Raw genomic sequence first — 19,156 nt, forward strand, 5'->3', positions numbered from 1 at the left:
ATACTGCACATGCTTAATAATAAATGCTTCTTGAATGAAGAAAAAATAGGCCACTTCAGAGACAATTTTTTCCAGCTTCTATTCCCAAGTCACATGAATCGAAAAAGGGCTGTTGGTCAAATTCCCAAAGGAAGGGAGATCATGTTTGCTGATAGGGGCATGACTGATAGCCACATATAGTAGTCAATCTACCTCCCAGGTTTTTGGTAATTAAGATCCAGGATAAATTTGAACATACAAATCACTTAAAACAAATAAGATATAACCTCATTTTGTACCACGGTATTTTGCCGGAACTTATTCTAAAAAAACAAAATCAAGAATCCCTACCCGAACAAGTTTTTCTGAATCCCCTCTCCATTTGCTTACGATGGTAGATGCAGAAATATTAAAGAAGGTTGTCTTGCATTCCGTAGCCACAGCTTTGGCCAGCAAAGTCTTTCCTGTACCTATAATCACATGTGGGTAAAATATGAGCGGCCCTCGAACTCCATTCCTCTGCCTGCAGACAGAAGGCAGTCACACAAGCAAAAATGGTGGTTACTCAGCAGGCACTGCCCCAGCCCTGAAGTAAGGACAGATGGGGCAACTCGTCCTCTGCACACACGCTTCATACCAAGACCAAAACAGAAAGCCCTTTACCTGGAGGTCCGTAGAGCAGCAGTCCTTTCCAGGGGGAAAGAATTCCTGTAAACAGCTGTGGGTACTATGGGAACAAGGAACAAGGATGAGATTTAGTACCTGTACGTCAGCCTGCGCGCCCTGAGCTCAGGCAAGCTAGGGGAGCTAGGGTGAAACACACGCAACTCTGCGTCAGGCCCTCCTTTTTTGAAGGCTGGCTGTCTCCTTCCCCACCCCCTCTCTCTCTATATATATATATCTTACTTATCCCAATTTTACTTTCACACTTGATAGGATGCATGGCTTAATTTTTGTCACTTTTTAAAAGAGCAGTTATTTTAAGGAGAAGAAAGGCATATGTAGGTACTTTCCTCTCTGTTTCAATAGTCATTTCTCACATGCATAACATCATTTCCCCCAGAGTTCGATATATATGCAGAGCATCTGGCAATCTTTTGAATGTTGTGAAGCAGGTATGCTCTTTAAGATACACACTAGAACCAACATACAAAAGCGTATGTGAATAAAGCTCAAAGCTACGGTGAAGCCTGATTTGGAAGTTGAGAACATTCAGTGCAGAATACATTATGAGACACTGACTCCAAACAGGACATGCGTGGACTTTCAGTGAGTCTCTCCCATTAGTTCAAACTCAAGCCATCTGGAGTTGGTAGAGAACCAAGAAGAAGGAAAAATAATAGTAAAATTGTAACTAGCTATTAGTTTCTTGCTGATGCTGATGTCAAAATGTTGACATCATGTGGAACTTCTAATACCATGGAGATAACACAACCAGAGAGTCTCAATGGGAAGTTCTATTCTTTCGTAGAATAGAAGTCTTGTACAATAGAGCCCCTCAGAGGAAATAGGGAATAAATACATTTCTACTAATTCTGAACACCAGTATATTTCTTACCCCCATGTCTGAACACAGGAAGGAAGAAAGGGAAGACAGTCCAAATTTACTGATTTTGTCCCATTCGAATAGAAGCATCCAAAAATCAGGGGCTGCAAGGGCCCAGTGGTAAGAATAAATAGATTATTCAATAAAGTAAATCTGTAATCCTAACTGCAGGAGATTACAAAAAATGGCCACAAATTATTTGCAGCTCCTTCCACCAAGAGGCAGAGGATATTTCTCTATCACTTGAATCTGGATTTGGCCTTGTGAATTTGGCCAGTGGGACATTAGCAAATAGAAGAAGAGACTTGAAAATAGAGACGAGCAAATATACGGAATATAAGAAGAGACATGGGAAAGGCTCACGGATTGGGCCCTGCCCTTTCTTGCTTCTGTCTGGGAACTCTCTGCACCATGTGAGCAAGACTTGGGCTCTCCTGCCAGAGGACGAGAGGCAGAGAGGCCTCAGCTGCCCTGGTGATCCCAGCTTTCACAGCTTTTCCATATTTTCCAGCCACCCTGGCTGATGCCCCAGACGAGTGAGTGAGCCCAACCAACATCACGTGGAAAAGAGCCAAGCCGGCCCAGCTAAGCCCAGCCCAAAGAGCCCACCCACAGAACTGCAAACAAATAAATGACTGTCATTCTAAGGCACTAAGTGTTGGGGTGGCCTGTTATACAGCAAAAGCCATGTGGTACACTGACCTTCTCATCACCACTGTTGTAAACCAAACATGAAGAGTCTTGTTTTTCTATTTTCCTTCCTATTTAGTGAGCCACTCTGCACAAAAATCTGTCAGGAATAAGCTGAGCACAGCCCTATGGCTCTATGGCCAGTGCCCTGGAAGGGGCTGTCTAGTCTTTACAACCAGCTGAAAGCAAAGCCCCCGATGATGGGGGTGTTGGGGGCAGGGGGAAGATCTATGCAAACAAAGTCAGATGCTCTCTCTTATGGCAGGTATTTCTACTATAATAAGTATATTCTTAGGGAGGCAGGCTGATTTGAACCTATAGTAACTGACAAATCATATATACTATAGAGTCTTAGCTCTTAAATTACCTCTTAGAGCAGACACCTGACTTCAATCAGTATGTAACATGATTTCAAATTGCCTAGAATGGACTGAGCCTTGGTGCTCCAGTGTTGACAAAATATTGTGACACAGGCAAAAAGTTAACTTGTGGACAGAAAATCACCCTGTCGTTCTCTTCCTGATGGGTATATGACATATAGCTTGTCCAATGGATAATGAACAGAAATATCTCCCAAGAGGCTTCCTTCCCATCCTTACCCTTGTAGGATACACAACAGCTTCTTTGACTAACTGCTTGGCTGCATCGAGTCCAATAATGTCATTCCACTTTATGTTTGGATTATGGAGATAAATGTCCTGCAATGCACATTTGATCATTTTGTTAAAACTAATGTTCTCCTCCACAGCTGTAATAAACATTGGAGCAGCAGAATACCTGACTTACAATAGGACATAAAGGGCTTGTGATAAACACTTCTCCTATTAGATACATGTGTATGTACACATTGTAATTTGAGGCTAGTTCACCAAAGGGATGTCATGAAAATATTCAGTGATTTTCTCTGAAGAAGACATTGCTGATATAATATGGTACTTTTAGGGTAAAAAAAAAAAATCTTCTAATGAGGGACTATACCTGTCTTCGGTCAATAGCAAACCATGCTGATTTACAACCGTAATCAAAGAAGCTACAGAATATGCCTACAAATTACATTAGCTTTTACTCCGAAACATAGTTCCTAGCCGTTGCCTGGCCTCTCTCTTGCTCCTTGATCTCGAAAACACTTTCTTAATTTGCTGCCTAAAAGAGATAACGCTGCTCTGAAACCAATTTCTCTTTTTCCCTAGTGATCACTCCCTACTTCCATCAGGAGCAATTGCTTCTACAAAATCCAAGGAAGCCAACAACCAAGCGAAAGTTTTCCCCTAGCATAGCAGAGCCCTGTAGCAACCACTGTGGGTAATCAATTAAGGTAGCTTTCACTGATACTAAAGTTTCCGAACTTCAATTTCACTAGATGCTCAGAACAGTCACTTGGGGGCCTTTCTCAGTAGGAGCTGTTTTGGGCAAACTGAATGTCTAGAGTGTTACAGCCAAAAACAAAACAAAACAAAACAAAAAAACCCACCTCTTTTCCAAAGTCATTCTGAGTGACTACAGAACAATCTGGAAACTACTTTTATATTTATTTAATTTTTAAATAAGTAATACATGCACATGGTTCAAAAATATACAAACATATTTTTAAAATGCTGGTGAGATGTTATACCCCCCTTCTGTCCCCCATCCTCCCAGTTCCCTCCACCAGAAGTGACAAATTTTATTAGAGAAACTATTTATGCAGGTGATTTTCATGGTGTATAATATGTATGATGCATTCCTGGGTGAGAGGACAAAGGTCTCAGTCTTCCAAAATCTTGGGAGAACCACCCTGTCTTTAAAGGACCACCCACTCATTCTTATCACCACACTTTCTTAGGAAAAGCTTGGCACACAGTGGGGATTCAACTACCTTGGAGTCCAAGGCATCCATAGGTAATAGCAGTATTTCTTGCCTTCTTCTAGAGTTGACATTGAATTCCATGTGGTACTGTTTAAGTTCCCAGTAGGAAGTCCCTCCTTATATCAATCAAAAGTTCTCAAGACTCAGCAGGACTGCCTCAGGAGGTGGTGAGCTCCCATCCCTGTCAGCATTCAAGCAGGGTCTGTATGACTACCTCCCACTGTACTGTGGCAAGGGTTCCAAATGGAATCCTTTCAGGCCACTTCTACTCTACAACTTTATTATCACTAGTCCTGGTATCCTTTTGCAAAAACACTACCAAGACTATTGATTTGGGGGTATAAAAATATTTTTCTCTGCACTCTTACGCATCCTAATTACCACAGCCTGGATCAATCCCTCATCCTCTCACTGGCAATAACTTCAGAGCTGGTCTTCCTATCTCCATGTCTTTGATAGCGTTCCACACTGTCATCAGAACAAGCTGTCTAAAAGTACATTTGATTGCCCCATTCTCCTGATGGATGACTTTCGAAGATTCCCAGTCTCCTACAGACTGACTCCAGCCCTGGGTCCTGTTCGCAGCACCCTTACACGCAGGAACCCTGGCCTCTCTCTCCAGCCCATCTCCCACCATTCCTTGCGTGCCAGTCGGCTCCTGAGAAGCACTGCACAAGCGCTACAATTTCACAGGTCTGTACCTTTGCCCAGAACGCCTCCCCCCACGCTCGTCTACTCTTTTTTCATGTGGCTATTTCCTGCGTATCTTCTTCCCTAACACTTTCCCCACTCCTTGGCGCAACAATACCCATCCGTTATGCTCTCAAAGTGCACCTTGCCCGTGGGACGAGAAACCCTTGTGGGCAAGGACTGTGTTGAGTCGTTCACCTTTGTGTTTCCAGCCACCAGCACACACCTGACACATCAGAGGCGTGCAGGGGACAAATGCTGGGCTGAAAGGAGACCTGGGGGACCTTAATGACCTCAGAGCAGCTGTTAAGTTCTTGCATCATTTTAAACATCTCTCTGAGCCTGTCTAGGTTTCAGTCTTTCATTAAATACGAGATCACTGGAAATTAGAAAAACCTCCTACAACTCAGGAATCTATTCTATTCCCAAGGAACTTGCCCAAAGTCACACAGCTAGAAGGAGGAGGATCTAGGAATCAAATCCAGGTCAACCTATTCCACAGCCTGTGTCGTTAACCATTAGACTTCACTGTCTTTAGGTCCTGAGGGCCAAGCTTGAAAAATCAGTAGTTTGGATGGTAAGATCTTTCCTACTAATCTGTTTCTTCATGAAAATTTCCAATTATGAAATCAGACTCCCAACATCTCTATTTCTAGGCTTCAACTGTTTAAACAAGACGCAGACGTGCTCTTTCCTTCTCTGAGAGGCTTTCTTTCCTTAAGTCTTGGCTCGGCTCTAAACCCTTTCACCTGTCCCTTGCACTCTAAGTCTTTTTCTCTTTGGGTTTTCTTGGCCTCTATAGTGAGATGGTGGGCTTTTTATATTGTAATTTTACGATTCTATAATTTATTCATCATGCATTATTGTGCCTCTAAACAATATGAGTGCCTTTGCAAGTGGGGGCACTTTATAAATAAATGATTATATTTATTGTTATTAATAAAAGCAGCAGCCCACAATGCTCCAGGAGCCCCAATCCGCCTCCGTAAATTTGTGAATTGAATATCAGATCTTACCCGGCTCACCACGGCTGCCAATTCTCGCATCTCACTGTTCATGCCAATAAATGCACTCAGAGGTTTCAACAATCGTTCCTGACGATGGGAATAGAAAGCCTAACGTTACAATATTACTTCATCACTTGGGAAGAAAAACAGGGCACGGATCTCCAGGACACAAATGGTGGCAGGTTGCTATGAACTTTGACTTGATCTCAAGGTTTCTCTGGACTCAAAATTATATTCCCAAAGTTCATCTGGATTTTGGCAGTTTGCAAGATGAATGTCCCATCTTAGCCACTTACTGAAGGGTCTGGGTTACAGTCGAAGCTGTTCAAGCCAAGTTCGCTGGTTGCTCCTTTTATGGCATCTGTGAGCAGCCCTCGGAAGTCAATGATTTGGCCCTGAAAGGGAGTAACAGTTATTGAAACAGCTATTAAAACATGAGGGGAGGGCTTCCCTGGTGGCGCAGTGGTTGAGAGTCTGCCTGCTAATGCAGGAGACACGGGTTCGAGCCCTGGTCTGGGAAGATCCCACATGCCGCGGAGTGGCTGGGTCCGTGAGCCACAGCTGCTGAGCCTGCGCGTCTGGAGCCTGTGCCCCGCAACGGGAGGGGCCGCGATAGTGAAAGGCCCACGCACCGCGATGAAGAGCGGTCCCCGCACCGCGATGAAGAGTGGCCCCCACTTGCCGCAACTAGAGAAAGCCCTCGCACGAACCGAAGACCCAGCACAGCCAAAAATAAATTAATTAATTAATTAAATAAATATAAAAAAAATTAAAAAAAAAAAAACATGAGGGGAGACTAACCTTAATAGCTCAGTTTCATTAAGTTAAGACACATTTATGTACCTTGTTATGTAGCACAAACTTAAAGTAAAGCCTCAAAAAGAAACTGCACTAATAATGAACAAGATGATTTCCTCAAGTTGGGGCACTCTAGGAAAAAGAAACAAGTTATAAAGAAATTCTTCAGAATGGAGTTGGTTTGGATAAAACTCGCAAGCATTTGTCAGTTCCTGACACACCATCTGCTTCCTACATGTCTACTTCCCCTGTATTGTCTCGTCCTTTTTAAACATTCCACACGCAGGAAGACCTCATTGGCACAAGAATATTGATAGCTCCTACTTATGGACTACACTGTACATTTACCACTCAGGAGACTGCCTGGCACAAAATAGGTGTGCAAGGTACTTGTGAGGATTATTTCCAATCCTTCTAACACTTCTGCTAGTCGGGAGTGGCATCCTAGTTTTACAGATGTGGAGGTAAGGCCAGAGAAGTTAAATGATCTGCCCAGGGCCACACAGCTAACAAGTGACTTAAGACCAGGATTCAAACCCAGATATCTGTCTCCCCTACCCATACTCCTTCTGATGCCACCTGTCTCCCCTAGAGGCAGAATGAAAAAGCAAGGATGCCTGTAAAAAATAAAAGACAATAACAGTAGCCAACATTTACTGAGTGTTTATTATGTGCTGGGTGTAAGACTAAGGCACTCCATTCATTATGACCTTGGAAGTGGACACTATGATTATTTCCATTTCTCAGATGAGAGAAATGAGGCTTGGAGAGATTAAACAACTTGCCCAAGATTCACAGCCAGGAAGGTCTGACCTGGGGTTTGAACCTAGGCAGGCTGACTCCAAAGCTAGTGCCTTTGGAAACAGCACATCTACAAAATTTGCACAGGGGCCTGGGAATCATGAAGCTAGGGGCTCTGAGATGGTGATGAAAGACCCATGTTGGAGATAGGCCCCTGACCATATGCCCTCATTCAGCTTATGAAATGCTAGGGAGAAAACCGTTCACAGTTTACCCTGAGGACATTTCTGCTGCAAAGAGAATTTATAGCCAGATTCTTTCAAAGGTTAAGTGCTGGGTTAAATAGCCCCTTCCTTGACCTGATCAGAAACATCCATTCATATTAACATGAGATGTTCATGAGAGCAGCATTGCTGGGCACACAAGTGACCAAAAACGTGACATAGGTAGTGACGGTGAGCAGGGAAGTATTTCTCCATGGGCAGCAGGGATTCGAATGTGTCACCTCCAGGAATCACCCATATAATCGAGGCCCTAAAAGGAGCCAGTTCTGGCCCATGAAGCAGCTCCCCTTGATTTCAGGGAGATGCTCCCAGTTCCCCTCCAAACACGCACACCCAGAGTTTAGTTTGCCTGAGAAGAGCTGGCCAGCAGTCCTGTACGATCGAAGAAAGAAAGATGACTCAATGATATTCAATCCCGAAAAGTTATAATCAAGAGAAACACGTTGGTGTCGATGCTGCTTTTTATTTCCAAGTGACCCATTTTTACCTACCTTTGGCCTACAACTACCCAATATGGGTCTTTTCTGTTTGAGAGACTGTTATTTACGAATCAGGACATGAGGTTCATTTGGAAAGGGGTAAAAATCTATTAAGGACAAGATCAACCTTATATCAACTGAGGTTTCATGGTTCACATGAAATTACATTCAAGCCTGGAACCGTATCTCCAAGGAGAAAGGAACACTGCTAGTCAACGCCTACTGACAGGGCAGAAAAGAATGAGTGCGAGGCCACAACTCCTCAGGTAATGCAGAGCACTCTGTTACTGTCATCACAGAATTTTTAAGCTGAAAGGAACCTTAGAAGCCATCTCTTCCAAACCCAGCAATTTACAAATGGGAAACAGCCCCCTGGAGACGGGGCCGTTCGTTCAAGTCCATCCACCCAGGAGGGAGATCCAGACCAGCACCTCAGGGTCTCATCCTCAGCCAGTCCCTTCCCAATTCACCCCACAGCCAACCTTTGATCATCACATATTACCTTTCCTCTTTGACAAATGTAACACTTAAAATTTTTCATTTTCAAAAAGAAAAGGGAATTCCCCCATTTAGTGTTCAGTTCATGAGTCACACTTACTTCTCGTGGGTGGACGTTTTCTTCTCCACTGCCTTTGTTGATTCCAGATATACTTAAGCCAAAGTCAGCACTCTCCTTGTGAGTGTGATTGACAAGCTCCTGGAGAAAGAGGAAGACAGTGAGAAGTCGGCTGCGGAAAGCAACTTCGAGATGCTGGCTGCAGCTGCCTGTCCCGTCGTCCCACACCATTCTGCAAACGGGGACTCCCATGTGTGATCCAACCACTGCTGTGCAGACCCAACGAGATGAATAAACTCTGCCTGTGCCGGGCAGGAGGAGCTGTCCCAGGAAGCCACGGGCTCTGAGCAGCACAAGCAGTGGAGGAAATGGTTGGGCCTTCACCCATGCCCACTCACTGGCCTGTCTTTTCTCCTCGGACCAGAGGTATTTGTGGGCACAGTCGACAGTTAGCCAGCCTCCTGTGGGATTCATCCTGCCCCCCTTCACCTCCCCTCCACCTGAGCCAGTTTGCAATGGCCAGGACCACACAACCTCCTTGCAGGTGAGAGATTCCTTTTGACCAACTGAGTTTTGTGATGATGCCTTTCTATCCCACCAGTCCGCTTTGACATGCATTCTTCCATTCCTCTACACCATTTCCATTAGTTCTCTTTCCTTTGAAACCTGGTATGTTTTGTCCTAAACCAGAAGGTTCTTGGCATGGATTTCACCCGCCTGCTGGGTTCTCTCCTCTTGCTACCCATCTCTTTCCCCAGAAAGTCCAGTGTGGAGGTCCGGGGTGGTGACCCACCGTGTGTGCCTTGGAGAAACCCAGCAGGAGACTGTGAGGTCCAGCCACACCCGAGACTACACCGGCCTACACTTCGGATCCCAGGGACACGCTTCAGGACAGGAAGAGCTGACACCTACAGTTCCCTCAAGCGGGAGGATTGTGCTTCGTGAGAACCAGGCCCTCCTGCTCCGACTGGGCCTAGGACTCACCCCTCAAGGCCTGTCACCCAGCACTCAGACCAGCGGAAAGCTTGTGGGGAGGAAGGAGTCCTCCTTCCAAATGAAGAAACGTTAGGAAGCCTGGGGATCTGCCCGTCCTTTTAACCCAGTGAGCTGGAAGAAAATCTACAATTTAACAAAATCAAATTGTGCTCAATAAACAAATAAATGTGCCCTTTTTCTTGGGGCTGTTTCTCAGCCACCTGCAATTTTACCAACGTCAAGTAAAGCCGTCCTGACCTGTTTAGGATGCTCCCTGTGGAGGGGCTTGCTGCCCCCTGGCTTCCCCACCGTGGTTTTGGACCGTGGCCTCTGCTGGCTGATCTTGGGAAGATTTTGACAACTGTCATTCATCGCTCTAGAGGAGGGAACAAAGACATGGTGGAAGTCCTTTTAACTGAATTTGAGGTAGCTAAACACCTTGCATAGTGCATTTAAAGAGAGTTCTGGAAAGATCTGCAGATGCAAATCTGTCTGCACCGTGCTCCCACTCTGCCCAGCCCGGCCCTGTCCCTCTTCAGTCTATCCGGTTCCTCCAAGACTGGGCTAGAGGGTCCACATCCTCCTGGAGGTCCCCGACACCCTCTCTTCATTTCCCCTTCATACCACCTGGCTTCTACAGATAGCTTTCTATCCCTAAGAACACACTGTTCTACAAGCATTCCTCCGATGTTTCTTACCACCCTCCTTAAAGAAGAGCACTCAGACCAGGGGAAAGGTGGGGGGAGGAAAGAGTCCTCCCGCTCAAATTAAGAAACGTTAGGAAGTCTTGGGCATCTGTCCGTCGTTTCAATCCATCGTGCTGGGTGCACCCTGCCTACTGCCTTTCAAGCCGCGCACAGCCAGCATCAAAAGTGGCTTGTGGAAGGGAGGCAAAAGTTCCCTCAGCTCTGCTGTCACAGATCATTCATATTTGCAGAACAAATTTTCACCGATATTGTTCACTTGAGGGAAAATGAACTGATGGGGCAGGAAGTCCCAGTGGTAGCTAACTCTGGTGGAGACGGGGAGCCTTGCCTGGAAGGGGGCCCGCCCGGCGGTGGGACTTGTGGTGGTTGAAAGAGTATGCATGCATTTGACTGTGTTTATGTCATACATCAATTCAAAGGTAAAATAAACCTGTCGCTACGTCCGCATAAGTAGACATGGGATATTTTCAGGTAGGCGATGATATCCAGAGAGAGGCAGGGTGTGCTCGGGGGGGCAGACATGAGCTCCCCCATGGGAAGTTGTTTGGTTCTCGTACCTCACGTGAGGAGCATTTACAGGACGTTCGCTAGAAGTATTTCTCCCCATGTTCTAAGTGGTCTCACAGAGCTGCTATTTCAACCCCATTTTTTTGTAGGAAAGAAAAAGTTGCTGGTGTCTAATATAAATGCATAGTTATTTGGCCAGCAAGACCACCCACGCCAATTCCACCACCAATGTCCGCTCGTGGTGATCCCAGTGTTGGGCCCACTGGGGTGAGTGTCATAAGAGGTGGACAACTGGCGGTTTCTCCGGGCATTTGTCTTTCATCTGTAACCTAGGAACAAGAATGTCTGTCCCTTAGGCATTTTGCTGGCACAAAAATCAAATATCTATGAAATGAGTGTCAAGCATTGTACAAGTACAAACCCTCTGAATAGCACTGATTTAAATGAAGGATATATATATATATATATATATATATATATATATATATATATATATATATACACACACACACACACGTATATATACGTGATATATATATAAAACGTGCCTAAATATCCTTGTGAGGCTGGCGAGGAACTGGGAGTCATTTTCCCACTTTGATTTCCCATTGGAGGTAACTGATTCACAGATTTGCTTTGACACGACGAAAGACAAGTGCACTAATGTACAAGCAATGCAATTCATTTCCAATCAGCTCTGAGGATTGTAAAATTCTTCCAAGTATGAAACCAAATTCACCCTGCTTTAACTTTAGTCACCAGTCCTTGGTGTGCCCTATGGAATTCTGCAAAGAAGGCCCAATCCCTCTTCAGAAAGTGAAGACTGCCAGCGTGTTGTTCTAGGCGCCCACCCCCACCCCAAGTCTTCTGTTCTTCAAGCTAAACACCTACAGTTGCTCCAAGCACTCCTAAGGTTACCTGGCTCCCAGAGTCATCCTCATCCTGGTCATCTTGCCTTTGTCCACTGTCATCTGACTGAAATAGAGTCACTTCCTACTTTTTGGACGCTGTGTTTCTACTGATGAGGCCCGAGACCACATTAGCAATCACATCATACTGGTGACTCACACTGCATCTTCTGTCACTCAGATTTCTAGGTCTCAGATTTTGTAATAAGGGAGCTATTTGTTGTGAATCTTTGATTAGACCTTAAACATTATTTCATTACAGTTCATCTTGCTATTCTGGACCCATCTCCTAATTTGTCAAGATCTTTTGGCATCCTATTTCTGTCATTCGTCACACAAGATAACCTTCCCTCCTTTGGGTCACCTGCAAATCTGTAAAGTGGGAGCTTGCTCTCTGGTGTGAGATGCAGGAATTAGGAAAAAGCACTTTCATTTGTTAACAACCAGTCTCATGGCACAACCTCTCATTTCAATAACTATTTTGAGTAGAAAATTATACACAAACACCATGCATCACTTTTCTAGTTATCCTTCCTGACGCCAACCATTTGCCATCCAACCTCGATGGTTGCCATGTACAAACAGCTACCCAGAGAGGGGCTGAAGAAGCCCCCAGCTGTCCTATGCCACCACGCTCCAGCCCTAAAGGGAGGCAAAGGGCTCCAGGGACATTCACTCACAGAACGTTCTGCCAGGTAAGGAAGGCTGAGGAAGTTCCAGACATGAATGTGTGGCTGCAAAGCCATCAGAATCCAAATGCGCTCCAAAGCTGCCTCTTAAAATGCTTGTCACTGTTTCTGTTCCCAAGTAGTTATCATTTATTACCAGAGTCTGACTAGCTTTATGGAAACTATAAATAAAAGAAGAACACTTTGCTCAGAACAGTAAACCTGTTGCTAAAGGATCGCACAAAGCAAAGGTAGCCCCAGGCTGACCATCACCGTGCATGTCATCACGAAGCAGGCGCGGGCTCCACGGCTCTTCTGTCAGCGAAGTCAAACACCTTCGCTCCTAAAAGGTGAGGTGTCTCAGTGCCTTCCTTCTTAGGCTGCAGGCAAGGGACTGGAGTCACAGAGCAGAGAGCCTAGTGGGCTTCGTGGAACTCACAACACTTCTTGACGGCCTAATGAGCTGCTTATGATCACAATCTAAGTTTTCTCCTTTCAATTGCATTCTAAGATTTTAAAAAATTTTGTTCACTGCCTGAGTGGTTGTGTGGCCCCTACCGGAAGCCCACTTCCACCTTCCCCTGAGGTCTGGGCTTTATTGTAAGAGCAAAAATCCACAGGCCTTGATGCCCCAAAGCTCTGCCGTCCGGGGCATTTCTGAACAGGCTCTGACGACAGGGGTGTGGTCTGGAGTGGAGAGGAATGGGATGGACACTGAGGCAAGACTAGGGGCCTGTGTCAACCCAGGATGGTCAAGAGACAGAGGGGCCCTAATCAGATACCGCAAGTGCCAGATGAGACTTGGATTTGAGAAGCTGGAGAAAGAAATATAAGGTGAGCATGAGAAAAGGAGAGGAAAAGATAGACCTGATTCCCTTCAGACAGTCAGGACATGTGATCTGGAGTGCACAGAGAAATGACAGGTACGATTTGAAAGGGGAAAATAATATTTCTTGGGTGCTTACTATGTGGCAGGAACTCACTATGTGTCAGACTCCTGCTCCAAGCTTGTAAGTGGCAGAGCTGGGAGCTAAACATGGGTCTTTTAATCTCTGAGGTCCATATTTTTCATACCACCCAGCCTAGAAAGACAGAGCATCAGTGGATGCAATTCTTTGTGGTAAAACCAGAGAACCAACAGACATTGGTACATGTCCTGAACATCTGTAACATGAGGGGAACCCATGGCTGGGTCCACCAAGGTCACAGGACCACAGTCTGGTATTGCTGGTAGGCAGACATGGAGCTGCACTAGAGAATCTTCTGGAAATGGATCCCACAAACTCCTAGAGTCGAGTTGGTCAAGAAGAATTACCATTTACTTTACCTTCTGGTCTTCCCTCCACTTCTTTGTGGTAAATTATTTTCTGCTGTGGCAAAACAAATATTGGGAGGAAAAGGAAAGATTTAATTTTTAAGAGAAAGCGATTTTTCAGGTATGTTTGTCCTTTTACATTGTTCTTAAAATGTGTGCTACATCCAGAAACTCTAAGCTATTCTCATCCAGAGAGGAGTGGAATTACCTACCGGCGAAGAGAAAGAAGCCCATGCTTCCCAAGCATTTCCACACAAGGACCCCAAAGATCTCAGATATTAAAGATGTTGGAGACCACAGACTCAGTGGCACGGCCAATGTGGGCTAGCTTTATAGTTACCATTTTATTAAGTTTTCATGAACTCGACACCATTTTGCTGTGGTCCCTGGGACACCAGGATGATTGCATGAGCCTGGCAGGGAACACTTGACAGTCTATTCTGCCTGTTTACCTTAAAAAAAAAGACATTGTGTCCAATATCCTAGGAGAGTGTGGTTCCAAGCTAGAACTAGCATTCTAGATATCAGATCGTGTCAATAACAGTCCTGGTGGCCCAGTGGTTAGGAGTCAGTGCATTTTCTGCCAAAACCCAGATCCAACAACCAGCCAAGGATGTGGAGCTTTGAACCCTGCATTGGAAGGGAGCTCAGATAAAACACCACCCTCTCGGAACACCTCCAGCTCTGAGATTCAGTGCTGGCTAGTTTTAATTGATATTCCTCTTGGTTTCCTGGTCCCCACGTGAAATGTTAAAGTCTGTGGCTTAACAAGTGCCTTGTAAACAGGACAATGATCTCCCTTGGTTTATAATTACTTCCCCCATTTACAGACTTCTAAGTCAATGTCACTACAAAACACAGGGCCCTAACTTTAGATCTTTCCTCCAGCCAGCCTCCTTGACTGTTAACCTATACTGGGTCTTTGCATTATATTGATCATTATTTGGATTGATGGCTTTCAAAAGCATTTCATTATCTATACATGAGCTATTAGCCTCACCAATACTCATTTTCATGTTATTTTCAAGCTAGATAATAGGTCTTCCCAACAAGAAAAAAGTCTTCTGTCATTTACTGTCTTCCAACAGCTCTTTTCATCTCTAAAGAAATGAAAGTAATGTTGATCTTCTAAAAAGTACCTGTGACACACTGGGGTTTTGCTTTCACTGCCCTAAATCACACAGTCCTCAAACAAATGCCAACGTGACAAAAGGGACGTCAATGTCCAGATGTCATGTTTAAATTGTCTGCACTGGATCTAAGAGAGGCTACACAATCCTTCTGGTCTATTCCTTCACTGTAGGGTGGGGGACATCATCTATCTGGAAATAAAATGAGGAAGAAACACGAAACTTAAAGATACCTGTGTCTGATGCCTTTTTGACAATTTTGGGGTATTTCTGAAATTTTACAAAATAATAGCTCTCATATTCCATCAAAATAGTTTCAAGATCAACGTTGTCACAAACTTCAAAGCGTCGTAACCCCAGTTTAGTTTCTTGTTCCAAAGCATTGGCTGCATCAATATATCTGGCCATTTCACAGAAGAAAGAAAAAATTAACTCTAGGTAAAAAGAATAAAGGCAAACAGGCATCATGAGTCCAAGGAGACTCAATACAAATAGTAAGCTTATATTAAAGAGTACATCAAATGAAAACTAGAATATATGAGGTTTGCCTATAGAGTAAGAAGCCCCACATAGGTTAAGTATATCCAAATTGTCTTTCAAAACATTTCGGAAGTACTTAAAAGTCAAATATGTAAATCAACTAAGAAAATGTCTTGTAATTTACTTTTACTCATTTTTAGCCAAAGATGATTATTTGCCCAACATGATTACTTCTTTATTTACCAGTATTCATTTTAGGTAACATTTGACAATTGATAAAACCTCAATTCAACCCCAACAGGCAAGATTTGCCATCATTGAGGCAACTCAAAAGAATATGTCAAGTGCTCTAAAGGGAATTCCAAAAATATGTTGATCAACATCACCGAGGAAATGCAGTATAAGAAGATGTCATCTACTTGGATGTATTATATTTCTGATAATTTCGTCACCAGTCACAGATTATACTACCAGGTGCCTCTGCATGCATGTAGTGTCATCACCATGGGTTTCTCACTCATTTTTAACGTGGTCAGGTGTAAGGCCATCTGACTTAAGTGGTCTTAGCAATGAAGGCAAGCTCCTTGTCTCACAATCCTCTGAAAGTGGAAAAACTCTCTGGTTTTCATCTGAGTCCCTAACTTCTTTTAAAACCAAACATTCTCTCCTGAAAAATGTGCAATATGCACAAATTAGCATACAATTCCAGGAGCTCATCCAAGGACCTCAGATTAAGAATTTTCATTGCAGTTATTAGAGTTCTTTCTCTTTGATTTCAAATCTGGGAAGGTAGAGGAGAAAACTTTTTTTTTTTTTTTTTTTTTTTTATTTTTTTTAATGAGGATCTTGAATCAGATGCGTATGTTTGATTGATTGATTGATTGATTGATTGATTTTGGCTGTGTTGGGTCTTCGTTTCTGTGCGAGGGCTTTCTCCAGTTGTGGCAAGCGGGGGCCACTCTTCATCGCGATGCGCGGGCCTCTCTTGTTGCGGAGCACAGGCTCCAGACGCGCAGGCTCAGTAGTTGTGGCTCACGGGCCCAGCCGCTCTGCGGCATGTGGGATCTTCCCAGGCCAGGGCTCGAACCCGTGTCCCCTGCATTAGCAGGCAGATTCTCAACCACTGCGCCACCAGGGAAGCCCCGAAAACTTTTTTTTTATTATGCTTCCTTCCCTGTCCCAGATTCAGATCAGTTAGAAGATTGGACTTCCTTGAAAGAGGTTGCCGTGGCTATTTCCAATGACCTTGCTAATTTTAAAGAATTTGCAAACATCAATTGACTGTAGTCTGTCAGCTTCTATACTTATTAATGGCTCACCACGCTTCTACTCGATGTCTTAATCCCCATTTTACAGACAGAAAAACTAAATACATTTTTTATTAATAATTTTTGTTTAGTATGATGTAATACATGTTCATTTAAGAAAACACTAGAAAATACAGATGAGTCAAAAGAACATTCCACTACTCAGAGATAATGACTGTTAACATTTTCCCTCTTTCCAAACATTTTTAAAATAACTAAAAACACACATACTTACATATATGCACTTGTTCAAAAAAAAAAAAAAGGAAGATGGGACCCTACACTATAGATTGCTTGTATATATAAAGATTGCTTTTATTGTCAGCAATATAAAGATTGCTGACATCACATTACCTTATGAACTCTTTCCAGGATCATAGGGTTTTTTTTGGGGGGGGGGGAGTCTTTTTTTTTTTAACATCTTTATTGGAGTATAACTGTTTTACAATGGTGTGTTAGTTTCTGCTTTATAACAAAGTGAATCAGTTATACATATACATATATCCCCATATCTCCTCCCTCTTGCGTCTCCCTCCCCATCAGAGGGTTTTGACTTAAACAAAAATTATAAGACTAGATGATGGGGGGCGGAATCAAGATGGCGTATTAGGAGGATCTGGAATTTGCGTCTCCTCACAACTAGGGCGCCTACCAGGCACCGGAGGGGAACCATGGACACCTAAGGGGACGGGGGGAACCCCCAGCGACCGGGTAGGACGTGGGGTGTGGGGGGAGTGCAGGGGGAGGAGAAGTGGAGGCGGGACGGGAGTGGCGCCCGAGGGGTGGCTGGGGGAGAGGAAGGGATCCCATGCCCAAAGTGGGAAACTGGGGAACACTGGGAGGGCAGAGGTTCCAAAGGGAGCGTGGCCAGGTTTCCCCTGCCCACTTGGGCCCCCAGGAACCTGCTGAGATCCCCGGCCTGATCCTCTGCCCACCTAGGCCCCCTCCAGCCACACGGGTCCTGAGGGAGTGGGAGGGAGGGAAGGGGGAGCAAAAGGAAAGGCCAGACCTCCAGGACCGGCATCCCTGAGGGGTGGCTGGGGGAGGGGAGGAGTTCTACACCCAGCGGGACCCACGCACGGTTAGGGGTCCGGCGGCAATGGGGGCCAAACTGGGGGAGATGGTGGGGGAGGGGCATGAAGGAACGGAAGGGAATGGAGCCAGCGCTTTCCCTGTCCACTTAGGCACCGGGAAGCCTGTTGGACTCCTGGGCCTAATCCTCTGCTCTCAGAGTCTCCCTCCTGCTGCGCAGAACCCAAGCCCCACCCCTACACCCCCATCCAGGGCCCCACCTCTACACTCAGAGACCCCCTCCAACGCGATGGGCCTAAACCCCACCCACACACCCTCACCCAGGGCCCTACCTACAAACTCCGGAACTCCACACTCCAGAGGCCCTCCTTTCCACGTGCTGCCTCTCCCCTTCCACACAGGTCCTAAGCAGAGGCCCCGCCCCACGCTTGAACATCGCCCCGCCTAGGCCCCACCCCCAAGGCCTTTTCCGGGCTGCATGGGTCCTGAGCCTAGGCCCTACCCCACGCACAAACGTCACCTCCCACCAGCCTAGGCCCCGCCCCACCCTAAACCCCATCCCTGCCTAAATTCCACCCCGCCTAAACTCCACCCCCATAGCCAAGGCTTTTTTTTTTTTTTTTCTTTTTTCTTCTTTTAGATCGGGCTTCTGTTTTACCTTGTTAATTCATTGTTGTTGATTCTTTTATATTTTTATTTTTCCTAATAAATCTTTTATTTTCCTAATTTTCTTTTATTCTTTATTCTTTGTTATTGTTCTCTCCTTCTGGCTTGTTCCCCGCCCCCCCCCCACCACACTTTTTATTTTCTTTTTTCTGTTGTGGTTTTATTTTACCTTGTTGTAGTTGTTTCAATTATAGTTTTATTTTTCCTAATATATATTTTATGTATGTAATGTTATTTTGTTTTTTATTCTTTGATATTGTACTGATCCTTCTTTCTTTCTTTTTTTTTTTTTCCATGCCACGAAGCTTGCAGGATCTTGGTTCCCAGGCTGGTGGTTGGACCCGAGCTCCTGTGGTGGGAGCTCTGAGTCCAAACTGCTGGACTAACAGAGAACCTCAGACCCCAGGGAATATGAATCAGAGTGAGGCCTCCCAGAGGTCCTCATCTCAGCACCAAGACCCAGCTCTATCCAACTGAGTGCAAACTCCAGTGCTGGACATCTCAGGCCAAACAAACAGTAAGACAAGAATACAGCACTACCCAACAACAAAAACAAAAAACTAAAACGACAAAAAAATATGTTACAGATGAGGAGCGAGTTAAAAACCTACAAGACCAAAGAAATGAAGACAAAATAGACAACCTACCTGAAAAAGAATTCAGAGTAATGATAGTAAAGATGATCCAAAATCTCGGAAACAGAATGGAGAAAATACAAGAAACATTTAACAAGGATCTAGAGGAACTAAAGAGCAAACAAACAGTGAGGAACAACACAATTATTAAAATTAAAAATACTCTAGGGCTTCCCTGGTGGCGCAGTGGTTAAGAATCCGCCTGCCAAT

The 19,156-nt window shown here is 44.7% G+C and overlaps 1 protein-coding gene across 11 annotated transcripts in view; it reads right to left on the reverse strand.

The window, feature by feature from the left end:
* KATNAL2 (katanin catalytic subunit A1 like 2) overlaps nucleotides 1-19,156 on the reverse strand; it is a 109,096-nt gene that overhangs the window by 33,440 nt on the left and 56,500 nt on the right. For 6 of the 11 annotated variants that reach the window (XM_057526138.1, XM_057526135.1, XM_057526136.1 and 3 more), the window contains exons 3-11: nucleotides 15,060-15,226; nucleotides 13,709-13,751; nucleotides 9,850-9,967; nucleotides 8,659-8,757; nucleotides 6,055-6,153; nucleotides 5,768-5,845; nucleotides 2,815-2,913; nucleotides 643-706; nucleotides 331-449 (exon numbers count right to left, since the gene is read on the reverse strand). In XM_057526138.1, coding sequence (XP_057382121.1) covers nucleotides 331-449; nucleotides 643-706; nucleotides 2,815-2,913; nucleotides 5,768-5,845; nucleotides 6,055-6,153; nucleotides 8,659-8,757; nucleotides 9,850-9,967; nucleotides 13,709-13,751; nucleotides 15,060-15,226 — 886 coding nt within the window. The remainder of the gene's footprint in view (nucleotides 1-330; nucleotides 450-642; nucleotides 707-2,814; nucleotides 2,914-5,767; nucleotides 5,846-6,054; nucleotides 6,154-8,658; nucleotides 8,758-9,849; nucleotides 9,968-13,708; nucleotides 13,752-15,059; nucleotides 15,227-19,156) is intronic. The other 5 variants (XM_057526139.1, XM_057526137.1, XM_057526143.1 and 2 more) reach the window with 3 other exon arrangements.

Source organism: Balaenoptera acutorostrata, chromosome 13 (assembly GCF_949987535.1).
Source record: "Balaenoptera acutorostrata chromosome 13, mBalAcu1.1, whole genome shotgun sequence".
NCBI lineage: Eukaryota > Metazoa > Chordata > Mammalia > Artiodactyla > Balaenopteridae > Balaenoptera > Balaenoptera acutorostrata.